General features: G+C 34.5%; 1 protein-coding gene across 2 annotated transcripts in view; it reads left to right on the forward strand.

Annotated features, from left to right (window-relative positions):
- The window catches only part of TENT2 (terminal nucleotidyltransferase 2), a 57,188-nt gene extending 42,593 nt beyond the window's left edge, over positions 1-14,595 (forward strand). The window contains exons 13-16 of one of the 2 annotated variants that reach the window (XM_007471971.1): positions 668-804; positions 9,205-9,296; positions 11,507-11,586; positions 13,172-13,288. In XM_007471971.1, coding sequence (XP_007472033.1) covers positions 668-804; positions 9,205-9,296; positions 11,507-11,586; positions 13,172-13,246 — 384 coding nt within the window. In that variant the 3' untranslated portion in view covers positions 13,247-13,288. Of the gene's footprint in view, positions 1-667; positions 805-9,204; positions 9,297-11,506; positions 11,587-13,171 lie in introns of both variants that reach the window. The other variant, XM_007471972.1, reaches the window with a different exon arrangement.
- The last annotated feature ends 1,886 nt before the right edge of the window (positions 14,596-16,481 follow it).

Genomic DNA, 16,481 nt, shown 5'->3' on the forward strand with positions numbered 1-16,481 from the left:
TATCCTCCTTTATGCATATTGTGCTAAAAGTAAATTGCTGAATATTGCTTGCTGGTATGTTTCCTGTCTTTCTTCTTTTCCCTGCCTTCTTTGTCTTTGCAAGTTCAATTCATGTTGAACATCATTATTTCTGTTCCCTCTAAGATACAAAATACAAAATGAAACAAAATTTCAGAAAATCTTAAAATCAGCATAAGTACTGTTTATGTATTAAAATTACTTATATGACCTTTGAGAGAAATTTTAAGTGACAGTTGGAGAAAGCTCTCATCTTGTCCTTGATACACTTCAGAAAGTACAACTGCTCTTTATAGAAATAATTAAGAAGGATATACATTTATAAAGAAATCTAAATATTATTGGATGGAATCTTGGTATGTATAGTAAGGTTTTATTTATGAATTAGAAAATCTTTTGCTACCATAGGAATTCATTTGGTTAACTGAGTGATATACCTCAGTCAGGGTTAGAATATCTTAGTTTTTCAGGTCCTTTCTGGCCTACTCCAAACATTGGTGAAACCTTTACTGGAAGAAAATCTTCAGATTTCCAAATTGCCAACATAAAGAAAATTCTCTCTTCTTCAGGCAGCCTTATGTTAGGATTTATAAAGTTTTTTGGTGTGTTTTTAAATGGCCTCACATTTTTCCCTTTTTCTTTTTGATAGGAATCTTTTAGTCCTGCTATACAGCTGCACCTTGTACATCAAGCTCCGTGTAATGTTCCTCCTTACCTCTCAAAGAATGAATCAAATCTTGGGGACCTCTTACTGGGCTTTCTTAAATATTATGCTACAGAATTTGAGTAAGTGAAATTGCAAATTGTGTTTATTCATTTGTAAATAAGTGAATGCTACAAATTGGGTCATAAACTGTATTTATCAATTTCAATGTTGTAAACTACTCCAAAAATGTGTAGTTTATAAAATTTAATATCTAATGATTATTAGAAACTAAATAGCTTTCCTGTTTCTAGCTAATAAAAAAATTATAGTTCAATAAGCCCAGTTTTAGTTGATTTCAGTAGTGATCCCATTTTATATTTAGCCACCTCTTTCCACTGTAGAGCCTGAATAAATGTTTGTGTTGGTCCTGTGTAGGTGCTGTATAGTATGGAACATCTGTTTTCCAGGAACTTAAAATTTATAATAAAAAACACAGCTAAAACAAACTTGGAAAAAGTTCTACTTAATACTTGATATCTGAATAAATAGTTGTGTTTGTATGCTATACAAATCAAGGACTACTCCTTTTCCTTTTTTTTTTTTTTTTTTGGTGAGGGTGATACATAAACATGAAACAGTAAAGTGTATAGTCAGGCTGGCCATAACTGAAAGTTCTTACAGGAGTTTTTAGTCCAGATAGAGTGGGATTAGGGGTTTTTTGCAGCTCTTCTGATCGATTTGGAAAAGCTTGAAGGAGAGAATGAATGAGAGAACTTAGAAGTTGTACAGTTAGAGGAGGAGGGTACAGTGACCATGGGGTGCCAATTTGAAGAGGTTTGGAGAGGGGAACAATAATAGTAAAGCCTAATAAATTGCTATTACTTGGTGGGAAGAACTGTTCTAAGCAGATTATATGTATTATCTCATTAGTTTACATAATAGCCAAATGAGCTGGTATTTTATGCCCATTTTACCAGTGAGTCATATAGAGAGGTGAGGAAACTGGCCCGAAGGTCACACAGGTAGTAAGGGGAATACTTCTGACTGCAAAATTCACTCTCTTAACTATGATACTTTACTGAAATGTTGATATTATCTGCTATCATACAGGAGTTCTAAAGAAACTTGACTCTTATAAGATGATTTGAAACATAGGACCTGAAGGAAGAAGTGTTCTTTACATTTCTCCAAGTAAAGTTGTTATCAGACTGCCTGCTTTGTTTATGGTTGTGTCTCCATTACCTAGCCCAATGCCAGGTAGTGAAAAATACTTGCTATAGGTAAATAATTTTGAAGCAGAAAGTAAGATTATGGATATGAGTCAGAGATCCTCAAGGTGACTTAGAAATTACTGAACTAGGTTAACAAAAGGAGTAAGAAAAGTGCTGAAGAAAAGTAGTTCAAGAAGAATGAAGTTACAATAATCCAGGTTAAAAATGACCAGGACCTGAATGTAAGTCTAGGCAACAAAGATAAAAAGGAAGGAGCTTTCATTTATATAAAGATGAGGAAAGATTTAAGACTGTATGAGACATGGGACATAAGAGAATAAAAAAGGTTATTCTAGAGTTAAGATTTTTTAAGATGTTGCAATGATAATAGCTAATGTTTCGTGAATGTTTACCTAATGTCCTGCAGTATGCCGAGTGAATCCCATGTGTTATCTCATTTAATCCTCACAAAAACCCCCTTTCAAACTTCGGGAATTTGTGAACTTGAAACTTGCCCATAACAATACAGTTAGATAGGCAGAGAACTGGGATTTTAATTCAGGTGACTCTAAAACCACATTCTTAGTTGTTAGACTGTATTGGCATCATCTGTTGTGTCATGTAAATTAGATATTGGGGGAAGTTCATAGAAGAAAGATATTTTTCTGCAATGTAGAGTTTAGGATTAGAGCATCTAGAGAAATACTTCGAAAATCATCTGCTTTGTTGGACTGAAACAAAATGGTAGATGTGCAGGTTTGTATGTTAGTTTAGTATTAACAGAAACTAGCTTGCTGTGCCAAATGAATCTGGCTAAGAGGTTTTGAACTTTTGGACGCACTTGTTATGATGCTACATGATTTAGGTGACATCTTCACCTACTGTTTCATCATATAGTGCATTGTTGTTTCATACCAGATATTTTCAGAAATTTGACTGTATGGAGCATAGCCAAGAGTGTAGTCATGGTAATGAACTAGGTGCTGTGCAGAAGAATTCTGGCAGCCATTAGAAGCATTTGTAAGGATGTTTTCTGAACTTTGAGATACTATTAAAAAATTCCCTTTACTTGAAGACAAAGAATGCAGTGCCTGTGAAAGGATGCTTGAGTACCTGGTATGAATGGTGCAGAAATTTTATATGGCCATTTAAAAATTACCATTAAAAAGGTTTTCTTACCTACTTCACTCGCAGCTTTCTCCTTAAACCTGGCTGCTGAAAATTCTTAAAATGAAGCCAGGTTTCTAGAAATGTACCTAGGAAGGAGGAACTGACAAAATAGGGAAAAAAAAGGATCAGGTGGTTCAGGAGTCTAGAAAAACATGCAGTCAGAATTTAATCACTTAGTAATTTAGCAAGAAAACAAAAAAGAAAAGAAAATTTTAAATTCTAAATATCTTACAAACTCATAGATACTGGAGATTCTAGGAACCTTAAAAGGTATCTGTTTTATAATTCTCTTTATTTTCTGGATGCCCAATCACATGTCATTACTGCTGGTTTATCTGTTGAATTAAAAATACATACCTATATACTTAAATACATACATTTTTTGAAAAAGGAAATACAAAGGACAATTTTTCTATCTCCTTTCTTACTATTTTTTCCTCATTTTATTTCATCAATAAATCATTGGGTGCCTACTCTATACCAAGCTATTTTCTATGCACTGGGGATATAGCAGTTAACAAAACTGTCTTTATGGAGCTTATCTTGTAGTATGGAGAGAGAGACAGTAAACAAATAAAATGTACAGTATGTTAGATGGTGGTAAATAGAGAAAAATAAAGCAAAAGCAAGAAATGATATTCTGGTGTGTGTAGTTGTTGCAATTTTAATACCTGTATTGCCGTTTAATACCTAGCATGGTAAGACAGTCTCACCAAAAAGGTGACCTTTGAAATAAAGACCCAACGGAGAGGAAGGTGTGAGTTATGTGTCTATATGGGAGAAGAGCTTTCCAAACAGAAGGAAAAACAACTGCAAAGACCCTGAGGTGGAGGTTTGCCTAACATGTTCAAGGAACAGCAAAGAGGCCAGTGTGACTGGAAGAGAGTGTAGAAGTCAATGATGTCTGAGGGTTAAGGAAGTCCATATCATGTAGGGTCTTGTGGTTAATTTTGATGACTTTGGCTTTTCCTCTGGGTAAAACGGGAAACCACTGGAGGGATTTCAGTAGAGAAATTGCGTGATCTGATTTAGTTTATAACATGCTCATCCTGGTTGGTGGATAAGAATAGACTGAAGGGAGAGCTGAAGGCAGAAGCAAGGAGACTGTTTAGAAAGGTGTTGTAGTAATCTAAGAGAAGTCATGTAGCTTGGGTAAAGGTGGTTGCAGTGGAAGTGGATGAGAAGTGGTCAGATTCCACTTACATTTTGATTTGCCACAGATTAGATGTGACCTAAGAGAAAGCGAGGAGCCAAGAATGGCTTCTAAGATTTTGGCCTGAGCAGCTGAAAGGGTGGAGTTGCCATTAGGTGTGATGCGGAAGACAAGGGAGGAGCATTACTGATTTTGAACATTTTAAGGTTGAGATACCCACAAAATATTCAAGTAGAGATACTGAGTATAGTTGGATATACAACTCTAGAGTTCAGGAGCGAGGTCACAGTTAGAGCTTTATATTTGGGAGTTGTCAGCAGGTAGATGGTATTTAATGCTAGGAAACTTTTTGAGAAAACCAAGGGAATATAGATAGAAAAGGTTTAGTCCAAAGACTAAACCCTTAGATACTCCAGTGTTAAGAGGGGTACAGGAAATACAGAAGATACAAGAGTGTTTTAAATGACAGTGAAGAGAGAAAGACAAATTCAGAATGTAGATATTCTGTGAAACAATTGGCCTAGTCTCTCAAAAAGTCAATATCTTAAAAAAAAAAAAGTGGAGGGAACATTTCCAGATTAAAGAGATGGAACAATCAAATACAATGGATGAACCTGGATTACAATCGGATTGTAGAGAAGGTGGAAAAATTATAAAAGGCATGTGAGTTACATTAATTTCTTGATGCTGTTGGTATTACAAAGGAGAATAGCCTTATTCTTAGATATATGCCAAAGGATAAAGAAATGAAGTTTCACTCTGTCTACAGCTTAACAAAAGGGTCAGTTCAAAACATATACATATACACACACACACAAGCAAATGTGGCAAAATATTAACCACTGTTGCACTGCTTTTAAGTTTTATGCTTTTCATTTTTCCCTTTGAAAAATGTCATAATACAGAGATGAAATAAAAATAGATTAGGTATGAGAAGGAACTAATATATAATAATCAAAAAGGAGGAAGAATCATTGAGAAAGGAGGAAAGCCAATAGAATGTGGTGTCTTGGAATCCAAGGGGGAAAAACGTTTTGAGGAGGAGGGAGTGATTATGTGCGTCACATTTTTTGATAGATCAAGTACAAGATGAGAACTAAAAGCTGACCATTGAAGCATCTGTCCATGTGGAGGCTACTGGACCCTTGACAGGAGCAGTGGATAAAAAGAGTCATTGGGGCCTTTCTCACCTGAGATGGCCCATACTCTGTGGAGTGTGTTTCTCCCAAGGCCGGTCTTGCCTTCTGAGATGGCCCACACTCTCTCTGTGCAGTGTGTTTCTCTCTAAATAAATCCACTTCTTACCTATCAAAAAAAAAAAAAAAAAGGGTCATTGGTGGGAGCTAAAGAGAGAAAAGGAGGGGAAAAAAAGGGTATTGGTGTGAGCTAAAGAGAGAAAAGGAGGGGAGGATTTAGGTAGTGTAGCTAACTCTCTAGGGGAATTTACGTGCTTGTAAAGGGAGCAGAAAAAGTGGGGTAGAAATTGGAGGATTAAGCAGGGTTGAGATTTTGTTTTTAGAAAGAAATTTTGCCATCTTTATGGCAAAATTGGTGATACCACAGAAATTGTAGTAAATTGTTGAACAGTCTACTTATTTGAGTAGAGAAGGATTGGAATCTAGAGCACAAGTGGAATAGAAGCGCTGACAATTCATTAATAATAATGAGGGAAAAAAACCTATATAGATTACAGACAAATGCAGGTTGATGTGGTGGGAGCTAGAGGAAACTATCTTTTGATTGTTGTAGTTTTTTTAGTGAAATGAAGCATGGACATCAGCCAGGAAGGATTGTGAGGGAGTAGATTTGAGAAGTGAGGAGAAGGTATGAATTGTCATGTAGAAGAGTAAAGGAGTGAATTAACTATGGAAATAATAGTATGATTGGTGGGTAGTAGCATTTAGGATCCTTTTGAGCTAAGTCATCATGAATTTAAAGTGATCATAAACGGAAAGGTCAATATGGTTGCATTTTTTTCTCCAGCGCTGTTTAGCTGCTTGGAAAAGGATTGGAGTAAACAAAGATTTAATTATAGTTGTATCAGCCAAGTAAGTTCAGTGCAGCAAGAGCAGGTAAGAGAGTTGAGGGATATGCAAGGGAGTGATTTTAATAATTGACCATGGACAGGACATATTAAATTCAGTCTTGAAAATGGGCACAGTGTTGCCTACATGACATCTAGGTGGCAGTTTCCAATAGTTACTTGTAAATCTTGGCATGGGACTTAGCAGCTGGAGAAGAAGGTTTGGGAAAGAAACATCAGAGTACTGAAGCCCGGATGGGTGCTCTAGCATTTGAAAAAGATTGAAAAAGACAAAGTCCTGATAGACACCAGCATTTAAAGGGTCAGGCAAAACAAAACAAAACTCCAGGATTAGAATCAAGCTTTTTCTCTGTTTACAAGATTTGAAATCCCTAACAAAGTGTTTGTTTGTTTGATTGTTTGCTTCCCAGCCCTTAGTAATAGAATAAAAATATACAGTTTTTTTACTTAGTTTGACTAGTCTTAGCATATATGCAGCCATGTGGTATCAGACACATAATTTTGTCTTTATTAGACTTAAATTTTTCTTTGTAATGTTGATGAAGTCTGCATTTCCAATTTATTCAGTTGTCTCAAAATACTTTCTGTTTGTCACAAAAAGAATGGCTAGAAGAGAATTAATAAATGAGTACCAGCTCATTATCATTACTGAAGAAAAAAAGCAAGCATCTTACCAATATAGTCAGAAATCTGTTTTATATTCAAAAGATTATCATACATTATCAGATCTGTTTTAGATTAAGTCCCATATCTGTTGTTCTAGTCTTTTCTGAAACATCCCTCTTTTATAGATTGTATCTTATTTTATACTTTAATTATTGAGTGACAATGACAGATTTTCACATGGCAAGCAAATTATGGTAGAGAAATATGGTATGATAAAAGGCTTAGTTTAGAGCCTGTTTTAAAGAAGGAAATGGGTAGGGAAAATATTTCTAAATTACCATTTGAATTCTACATTTAAATTCACCTCTAAGATTAAAAGTAGTATATAAGTTATGTATCATGTTTATGATGTGAAATATTTAATAATTTCAAATATTTGAAAGTTCTTCAAAAATGCAGTAGATTGAATCAGTCCAAATAGTAGTGGTTCAAATATTCTTTTTTAATTCCCCTATGAAGTACTTCAAATGATACAGTCATTTAAATCACTGAATTGTTTGGGTTGATTATAGGTTGAAGATTAAACACTATCTGGTTAGTGATGAAAAAGTGAATATGGATGTGTCACATATGTTTCTGTGATCCAGTTTAGAATCAAATACTGGCATGTAATATAAATTCAGGATTGGATTTAATAGAAATATAGTGATGAAGAGAGTTCCTTTGATTTAAGAAAGTAAAAGTTTTAGTTTAACAGCAGGATACAGTATTTCAATATTTTAAACTTGTCTGAGAGAAAAAAATCAGTCCACCCCCTTTTAACATAACATTTCCTATTTTAATTCTACTGCAGATTCCACTGTCCTATAAGTTGAAATTAGAAACAAGTAGTCTCAGGAAAAAGTTCATTTTATTAGTGAAATTTGTCTTATGCCGTATAAAGTGAAGTTGCACAAAGTGTAATTCTGCTGTAATTTTGTGTGGGTCAGCAATGTGGTTATATAACTCTCCCCTCTACATTGTTATTTTTAAGAAAATTTTGGTAACACACTTGGACCAGTGGAGCAGTGTACTTCTTTTCTGTTTGGAGTCCAAACTAACAGAGCTGCTGCACATGAAGGATCTAAAACATCTTACTGTAACCAATCCTAAGTATTTCTTTTTGACAACCCACTTATTTTTAAAAAACATAAATTCTGATACATATTTTTAAAGAACTTAAAGCTGTCTTTACAAACTATTTCTAAACTGTATTCTTGGTAAGAAAAAATAGAAAATCACACTTTGAGGATTCTTTTCAGTTATCAAACTTCACAAGATGTAATATTTTCTTGCATGTTTAACATAGAAATTAGTCAGTTTTCCAGAAACAAATGCCATACTGGACCCACGATTATATCCTTATGGATTCTCTAATATATAGAGACAGAGTAGGACAAGTGTTGCATTTGGAATGTCCCAAACCATGGTCTTTCTCCTACTGAAATGATGGAGAAAGCTAAATATAGCTGAAAAAAAAGATACCAGCTATACCCCAAACTCATTTTTCTATTGAATACAAGCTGAGTGGTTATGTGTTTTTAAAATGTTTTTGAAAAAAGGAAAATTGTACTTGTATAAAATTATTATAATTTGAACTTGTACAAAATTATTATAAATTTAAAAGAACAGTGTAAGCTTAGGATATACTAAAGACGGGACAGTTTACCTTCAAGCATGCTGATAAAATTGTTTTACTTGAATAAAACTTCACTGTTAACATCTACATCTGATATACAGCAATAACGGTATGTTTTCATAGAGTATTTTTTTTTTCTTAAAACAGCATCTTCTTGCTTCTACTGGAAAATTTAAAAATTTTCTACCATAAATCATAGCAGTAGAGGTGCACCTGAACAGAAATTATTTAATGATGCCAGAAAACAACACAAGATTACCTCTCTCTTACCAAATAAAAAATTCTTACTGGGGTGTTAACAAGGAACATAGTTTTTTTGCTTTACTTACGCTTTATTTTTCATACTACTTCATTTATTCAAAAAATATGTATTGAATACCTAGTTCATACTAAGCAACTAGGTGAAGAGTAAAAAAAAATACACAAATAGCTCAGCATCTTGGAGCTTTCATTCTATTTAGGGGAGACACACAATAACATAATAAATAAACAAATTGTTAGAATGTAAGTGCTGTGGAGACAAAGTAGAGAAGGGGAAATGGGGGTCGAGGTGCAGAGGGTTGAAGCAAATTCCAGTTCTATGAGAAGATCAGAGTAGGCTTAACTACTGATATAATAAAATTAATAAAAGGGAAGTTAAGAAAATAGTTAACATGATTAATGTTTTTCTTTTGATAGCTGGAACAGTCAAATGATTTCAGTTCGTGAAGCCAAAGCCATTCCCAGGCCTGATGGTATTGAGTGGAGAAATAAATACATCTGTGTAGAAGGTAGCTTTCCCACAACTACTCTCTATTTCCTATCCAACTATCATCATGGTACTGAGAGAATTACTTGAATACTTTCAGCTTATATTTCATCTAAAAGTAATACATTTATGTTCTGAAGTGGTTTATAACTCTTTTAATCGTAAGATTTTAATTAAAAAATAATTTAAAATTCTTTAGTTTTAAGAAATAATAAACACGAATTTAGGTGTCGAATCTTTCCAGTCAGTAAGATTTGAGCAGTCTTCATGCACCTCTCATGCTTGTAGTTGGTTGAAATTTAGTTTCATGACTTACAGGTAGAAGAAAATGATTCTTTGAAATAAAATTAGTTCTTTTATACTTAAATATTGATAATTTTTATGAATATTAAATTGATTCTCCTTTAAAAATTAAATGGTCTGCAGATAGTCTGTTCTCTAAAATTAATTTACATGTAGTTGAATATTTCTTTAAGTCAGTGGAAACTGACTTCAAGAGGCAATATTGCTCTCACAGATGCCAAGTTGATGACTTTTGTAAATCTTGAGGTAACATAAAGGGTTGAGATTTGGCATTTGCAGGAAAACATCAGATTTAGAGCATTTTAATCTTGAATTATAATGCAGCATCTTACGAGTTTATAAATGTGAAATTGAATCTCTTGCTTTGGTGTTTCATTTGCTAAATTTCACAGTGTGTGTATGTTATTTTAGTTACTTGGTTCTTTTGAATATTAAATACAGTTATAAAGTGCTACGCACTGTGTGATCTGATAGTTTGGCATATGGCGTTATTTTATTTTGAAAAGTACTGTGACAGTAAACTTTTTTGAAATAGCCTTTCTGAGCAATAAAAAAATAAACAAAAGGAGTTTTTAAAATTACGTGCCTGAGTAGATTATATGACAAATCTAAAGTTAACATCTCCATCAAATTTCCTATTCTTTCACATCTTTTTTGAGGTCTTTCCCCTCATTCTAGCAACTTCATTCTCTCTCTCTCTCTCTAGTCTCTCTCTTTCAGCTTTACAGCATACATAGGTCTTCTCATCCTTGAAAAGTACTCTTGACTTGATACTACTGGCTTTTCTGAGTACTTTTTTTTCTCTTTTTTATGCCAAAATTCTTCAACTCTAGTAATGTTAACCTACTGCTGGCATTATTTCAGCTCCCATCTCACTCCTAATGCCTTTAGTTATCCTTCTTTTCTCACTATTATCTTCAGTTTCCTCGTTCTCTTACATAGAATCAGTTTCTTTGTCTCTATATATGAACTCTTCTCTCTTATGTTGTGGATGAAGGATGAGTCAGGTGAGGGTAGAGACATGGAAAGTAATATTGGAGACACACACATAAAATCTCTTATTTTGTTCTCTTCCTGTCTTGTCTACTTTTTTCTCTATCCTGTTTTTCTGTCTTTCACTGCCAAATTTCTAATACAAGTTACCGTTCTCATTGCATTTTTTTTAAGCCATTTAGTCACACCATAATTCTCTTCACTGTCTTCCATCCTCCCTGGTATTAAACCTCTACTTTCAAAGGCATTGACCTTTCTCCTACTAGACAAATCAGTGATTTTTTATTATTTATTTATTTATTTATTTATTTTTGGCTGCCTTGGGTCTTCATTGCTATGTGCAGGCTTTCTCTAGTTGTGACGAGTGGGGGCTACTCTTCGTTGCTGTGCATGGGCTTCTCATTGCGGTGGCTTCTCTTGCTGCAGAGCACAGGCTCTACGTGCATGGGCTTCAGTAGTTGTGGCTCGCGGGCTCTAGAGCACAGGCTCAGTAGTTGTGGTGCACAGGCCTAGCTGCTCCGTGGCATATGGGATCTTCCCAGACGAGGGCTCGAACCTGTGTCCCCTGCAGGGGGGAGGCGGATTCTTACCCACTGCACCATCAGGGAAGTACCTCACAGTAGGTTCTTGACTCTATGATTCTTCAGAAATCTTACCTATTTTTATGATTTAGACTTAATATATCTATGCTGTTTACTTCATTTTTAGACATCTTCTCACTTGAATTTTATCTACCTTGTTAGACAGCTCATAGCTATTATAAAACTATTATACACATAAATCTAATGTTAGGCTAAACCATATGCAATGGTTTAGGTAGGTTCTGTGTAGGTCAGAAACTGTCAAATATTGGCAATTTCATATAATTCAACCAAATAAAAAACTGAAGTTCTCATTTTAATAATTTCTTGTTTATATGTGCATTTAACATTGTAGAACCTTTTGATGGAACAAATACAGCCAGAGCTGTGCATGAAAAGCAGAAGTTTGACATGATCAAGGATCAATTTTTAAAGGTAAACAATGCATCAGATTAACTCTAGAAGCATTAGTGCACTAGTGTGCTTTGAAAATTAAAAAAAACATATAGGTAATAGGAAAGAACAGCTCTGGTTCCTGTGCTGTGAAGCAATTAATGTGGCACAATAGGGAATTTATTACTTGAATTTAGAAATACTCCTTCAGAGAAATCTGACTCCGCTTTTACTCACATGGCTTTCACTTTGTGGAAATAAGCATTTTCACAGTGAGCTTATTAAGCTCTCAAAATGAATGAATAAAACCTAAAGGACTCCTTTCCCTCCTTAAAATATTGGGGAAGAAATATAGCCTTAGAAGAAAGCCATGTCTATTCCATATTTTTCTTCTATATACCCCCTGTAACAAGGAACTAGAGCTCCATTTTATCTTTGTTTATATTCTGAGAAGTTAAACAAAATGTATGTGTTTGTGTGCACACATATTTTATATATATAAAGTCATATATATGTAAACTGTAGTTTATTCCTTAGCTCTCTAGTCCACAGTATGAATTTTTTCATCAGTGATTTTGCTAGGTTTGATTCCTAGCTTCAAGTTATTCAACAATACAGAGTAAAACACATTGATAGAAATATGTGTAGTAATATTATGAGACATATAGGAGAGAATACTTCATAGAAAGATCAAGGAACTTGTGAAGATCATTTTAGAGGCATATTTTTTCATTACCGAGACATCAAAGTAGACTTTATTTTGATGATTATTAAAAATGCAAGTGTATCATGTTTACAGGCTGTCCTTCAAATTAGGCCCTCTCAGTTTGTCAACCAGAATAGAAAATTTAAAATGAAATGGAATTCTATAGGGCAAAACAAGTATCCAAGAGGGAATGTTTTTCTCTATCAGATTAAATTGAGAACTCAAAAATAGCATTTCTACATTGCTGTTCTTACTGATGGGTGAGCTTTCATTTATGATTGTTTAGCTATAAAACCAGTACTTTTAGTCAGTTGAACAACTGAAGTAAGAACAAACTGCAAAGATCTGCAGCCAGATTTTTTGGTAGTGGGCCAGATTTTTAGTTTATGAAGAAGAATTTCAGTTTCTTTTTTCTCTTAAAAATTCTTCTCACTCTTCTTGTCTAGATGTATTGTATAAGGTGCTTTATTATGGATTTACTCTCTCTTCATAAATACAGTTTTTAATTGAAAGAGCTTTCTAGATACAAAATAGTCAATCAAATAATTGAAGTAATCTTTCCTTACCCTCTCAAACCCAAAGGTTTTGTATTAATTACTTTGCTGTTTTAAATGACATTATCTAAATTGGTGAATAAATGTTAATATTGTGAGTTGCATCTTTTTGTACTACCTATGTGCTCATTTATTTATTAATGAATTGGAACTACACAGGTGTAAAGTTTTTAAATACATCTTCCTGATGACAGAAACAATACTTTTACTGTGTTAAAAACTTGGGAGATAAAAACACAGACACAAAAAAGTCACCCCAAATTTTACTGCCTTGAGAAATCACTGTTAACATTCTAGTAACTCTCCTTTCAGCCTTTTGTTCCACATATATTTTAGGTTTTAAGAATGATTTTTCATTCTCTTCCAGTCGTGGCACAGATTGAAAAACAAACGAGATTTGAACAGTATACTACCGTTAAGAACTGCTGTCCTGAAAAGATAACTGGCCTCTATTTCTTAATAAAGAACAGTAGTAACATCATAATGCATTTTGTTTACCTTCATCATGGTTTCTTTTAAATTGTTCTTCTTGTTTTCATGTTTTATTCTTAAGGGGACATACTTATATATGCATATTTTATTATGACATTTCCTAATAAAACCCTTTGATTTAAAGATGTATTTTTGAAAATGTTTACATTGATAATTAGTAATATTATGGCATGAATTTTCAGGAGATCAAATAAAATATTTTTTTGAGAATTATCAAATAAAAGTTTTTTGCTATAACTGTAATTAATTGTACCACATGCTAATACTGAAGAGATGTGTGGACTGTTTTGGAAAGGGTCTGATTTATACATACTTAAAAGTATCACCTTCAGTAGATGGTTTGTTGCCTGAGTCTGTTCTAGTGAAGTGAAGATTCGAGTCAGTTATTCAGTTACTTGAAGCAAAGTGAAATCTTTTATTTCAGTGAAATCACTGCAGAGGCATGAAATACTGGACAATTGCCTTAAGTCCTCACTTGACTCATCAGGATAGACTGAGGCTTTGTGTCGATATTAGCATTTCATTAGTACCTCACATGCTTTTGGTGTACTCGTGATTGCTTTAAGTTTTGTGTTGAAACAACTACATTTTGCACTGTAATAATATGAGCACTAACTCTGTATTGTACAGCAGTTAGGGAACTATTTTGAAGAATCAATTCAGTGTAGACATTTTGAAAAGGTTAAAGTCCTCTGTGCTTTATGATAGCTTAGTGCAATTTGGACTTTTGCTTTACTTCCTGTTTTCCTGCTTTTATTTTTCCTGTGACATGAAGCAACAGAAACTGAAAGATCAAAGTTGAGATTATATCCTATTGATAGTATCAGAGTCTTTTCTGTGTATAATTATAGGATTGTAATCTAAACTGGAATTTTTAGGCAGTAAGCCACTATAAAATGTTCTAGATAAGATATAACATTATTATAAATAAAAGCTTAATGTTTGTAAAGATATCTTTTCCACAAGAAGAAATAGTGGTGGCTGCTAAAAATGCTACAGTGTTTATTAAGGTCGTTTTTGGTTTATGTAAATATTTGTAAATTGGTCAGTGCCTGTAAATCTTAAATATAAATAATCTTAAAAACAGTTTTAACTTTTTCAAAAGGACTGTGTACAACTTCTTTTAGACCTGCTGTAGCACAGTTTGTACCTCTAATGTATTTTGTTTTTTTGCAGACCAATTCAAATGCTAACAAGACTTTTGCTTTTTGACTCATAAAAGGTGCATATTTTCATTTTTTTCTTTAAGTTTAAATTTTTGTATGATCAAATGGAATAAAGTTTATATATGGAAATTGTCGATGTGTTTTTTGCCTTTTTTTTTTCTTTCTTCTGCGAAAGTCTTTACTTCTCAGATGAGATTGAGGCTGTAGTTATCATCTGGAGCTGAACTGAATCCAGTTATTGTGTGTAATTATTTAGATTATGCAGAGAATCTTGGAATCAAGTTCATTCTTCTTTAAGCCAACTAGCCACATCAACACCCTATTTCTCTGGCATTATTAGGAATGAAGCTTTCCACACAGGTGAAATTTTCAGTTTACTGATGGTTAATGCTTTTGAAGCAATTAAGCTTTATATACTAGTTCTTTTTCTTGGAAATTTCCCTAAAATGTATTTTACACTGTGCAACTCTTTATCAGAATGTGTTGAGTATAATATTCTAGTAATGACTCCAGGTAGTAATTATAAACAATAAATAATAGCCATAGTACTCCATAGTAATACTGTGTAGCTGTCAGACATGGGTAAGTGTCTGGGGCATTCTACCTCTACAGTATTATGACATTTCCTAATAAAGCCCCAGAATTTACCATGGACTCCTTCATGCCACTGTTTTCTCAGCTTTCCATGACCACCAGGCCCCTTATCTCACTGCTGCTGCTTTTCAGCTGTTTCGCTATAACAGATAATCAAGAAGTTAATAAATTTACACCCAGTTGTAAATCAATAGACTGAAATCTAAGGTTATGCACTTTGTGACTGCTAAATATGTCAGATAAGTTGTCTGTCAATATATGAGAGAATTTTTTTTTTTCTTGCAGTACGCGGGCCTCTCACTGTTGTGGCCTCTCCCGTTGCGGAGCACAGGCTCCGGACGCGCAGGCTCAGCGGCCATGGCTCATGGGCCCAGCCGCCCCGCGGCATGTGGGATCCTCCCATTCCGGGGCACGAACGCGCGTCCCCTGCATCGGCAGGCGGACTCTCAACCACTGCGCCACCAGGGAAGCCCACCTGTAGTTTTGATTAGTGTTTAATAGATCCCACAGCTGCAATTGATTCCTTTTTGTCCTAATGAGCACACACTTGGGATTACTAATGCAAAAGCCTACTTGCTGTAAGAGAATGCATACTGCTGATGTTACACCTGGTTTAGTGAACCCTGGAAGGCTGGACTCTTCTTGCTGTCTTCCCTCTCATGCCCCCTAGCTGATGCTTCTGTACTGTACCTCAACTACCTGCGGTTCTTTGCCCACAGACCTAATGCACACATATGAGCTAGGGATAACTGTAACTGGGGAATACTACCTAATTTACATTTATCATATTTAACAACTCTGTGAATAGAATTTGCTGTAATTAAAAATCAGTGTTAGCTCTTCTAGCCATAAAGTCATTCTTATGGGAAAAAAAGATCTTTGTATTGTGAAGATATCTGTACCTGTTGTACATAGCAGGCCTGTTTTCTTCAGTGCAGGGACCATTCATTAAGCACCTACTATGTGCTAAGTACTTTGCTAAGCTTCTGCGCTTGTATGAGATGGGGATAGTGGGACAAAGATAAACTTAAGAGTCTACTGGGGAAAGAGACACAAACATAATTTGAATATAGGATAATGTGGGAACCTAAAACAGTGGTATTGAGCTTAAGCTGGGGATTTCAGAGAAAGGTGTGATCTTGAATGATGAGTACCCAGGTAAATAAAGATGGGAAGAACGTTTCAGGTGGAAGGAATTGTGTACATAAAGGCACAGTGGTGTGACTTGATAAATGTTAGAACTCCTGACTTCCAAAGACAAGACCAGACAGCTAAGATGTGGGTTGTCAGCATTTATCTTCCCAAGGACCTTGTGCTTTAGTCCTAGAATGGTGGGAAGCCATTGAGGGCTCTTAAACGTGGGCATGGCATGATCTGGGACTTTGGGTTGAATTTCAGACAAAACAGACTTTGGCCAATGTAGGG

Source organism: Lipotes vexillifer, unplaced genomic scaffold, assembly GCF_000442215.2.
Source record: "Lipotes vexillifer unplaced genomic scaffold, Lipotes_vexillifer_v1.1 scaffold83, whole genome shotgun sequence".
Lineage (NCBI taxonomy): Eukaryota > Metazoa > Chordata > Mammalia > Artiodactyla > Lipotidae > Lipotes > Lipotes vexillifer.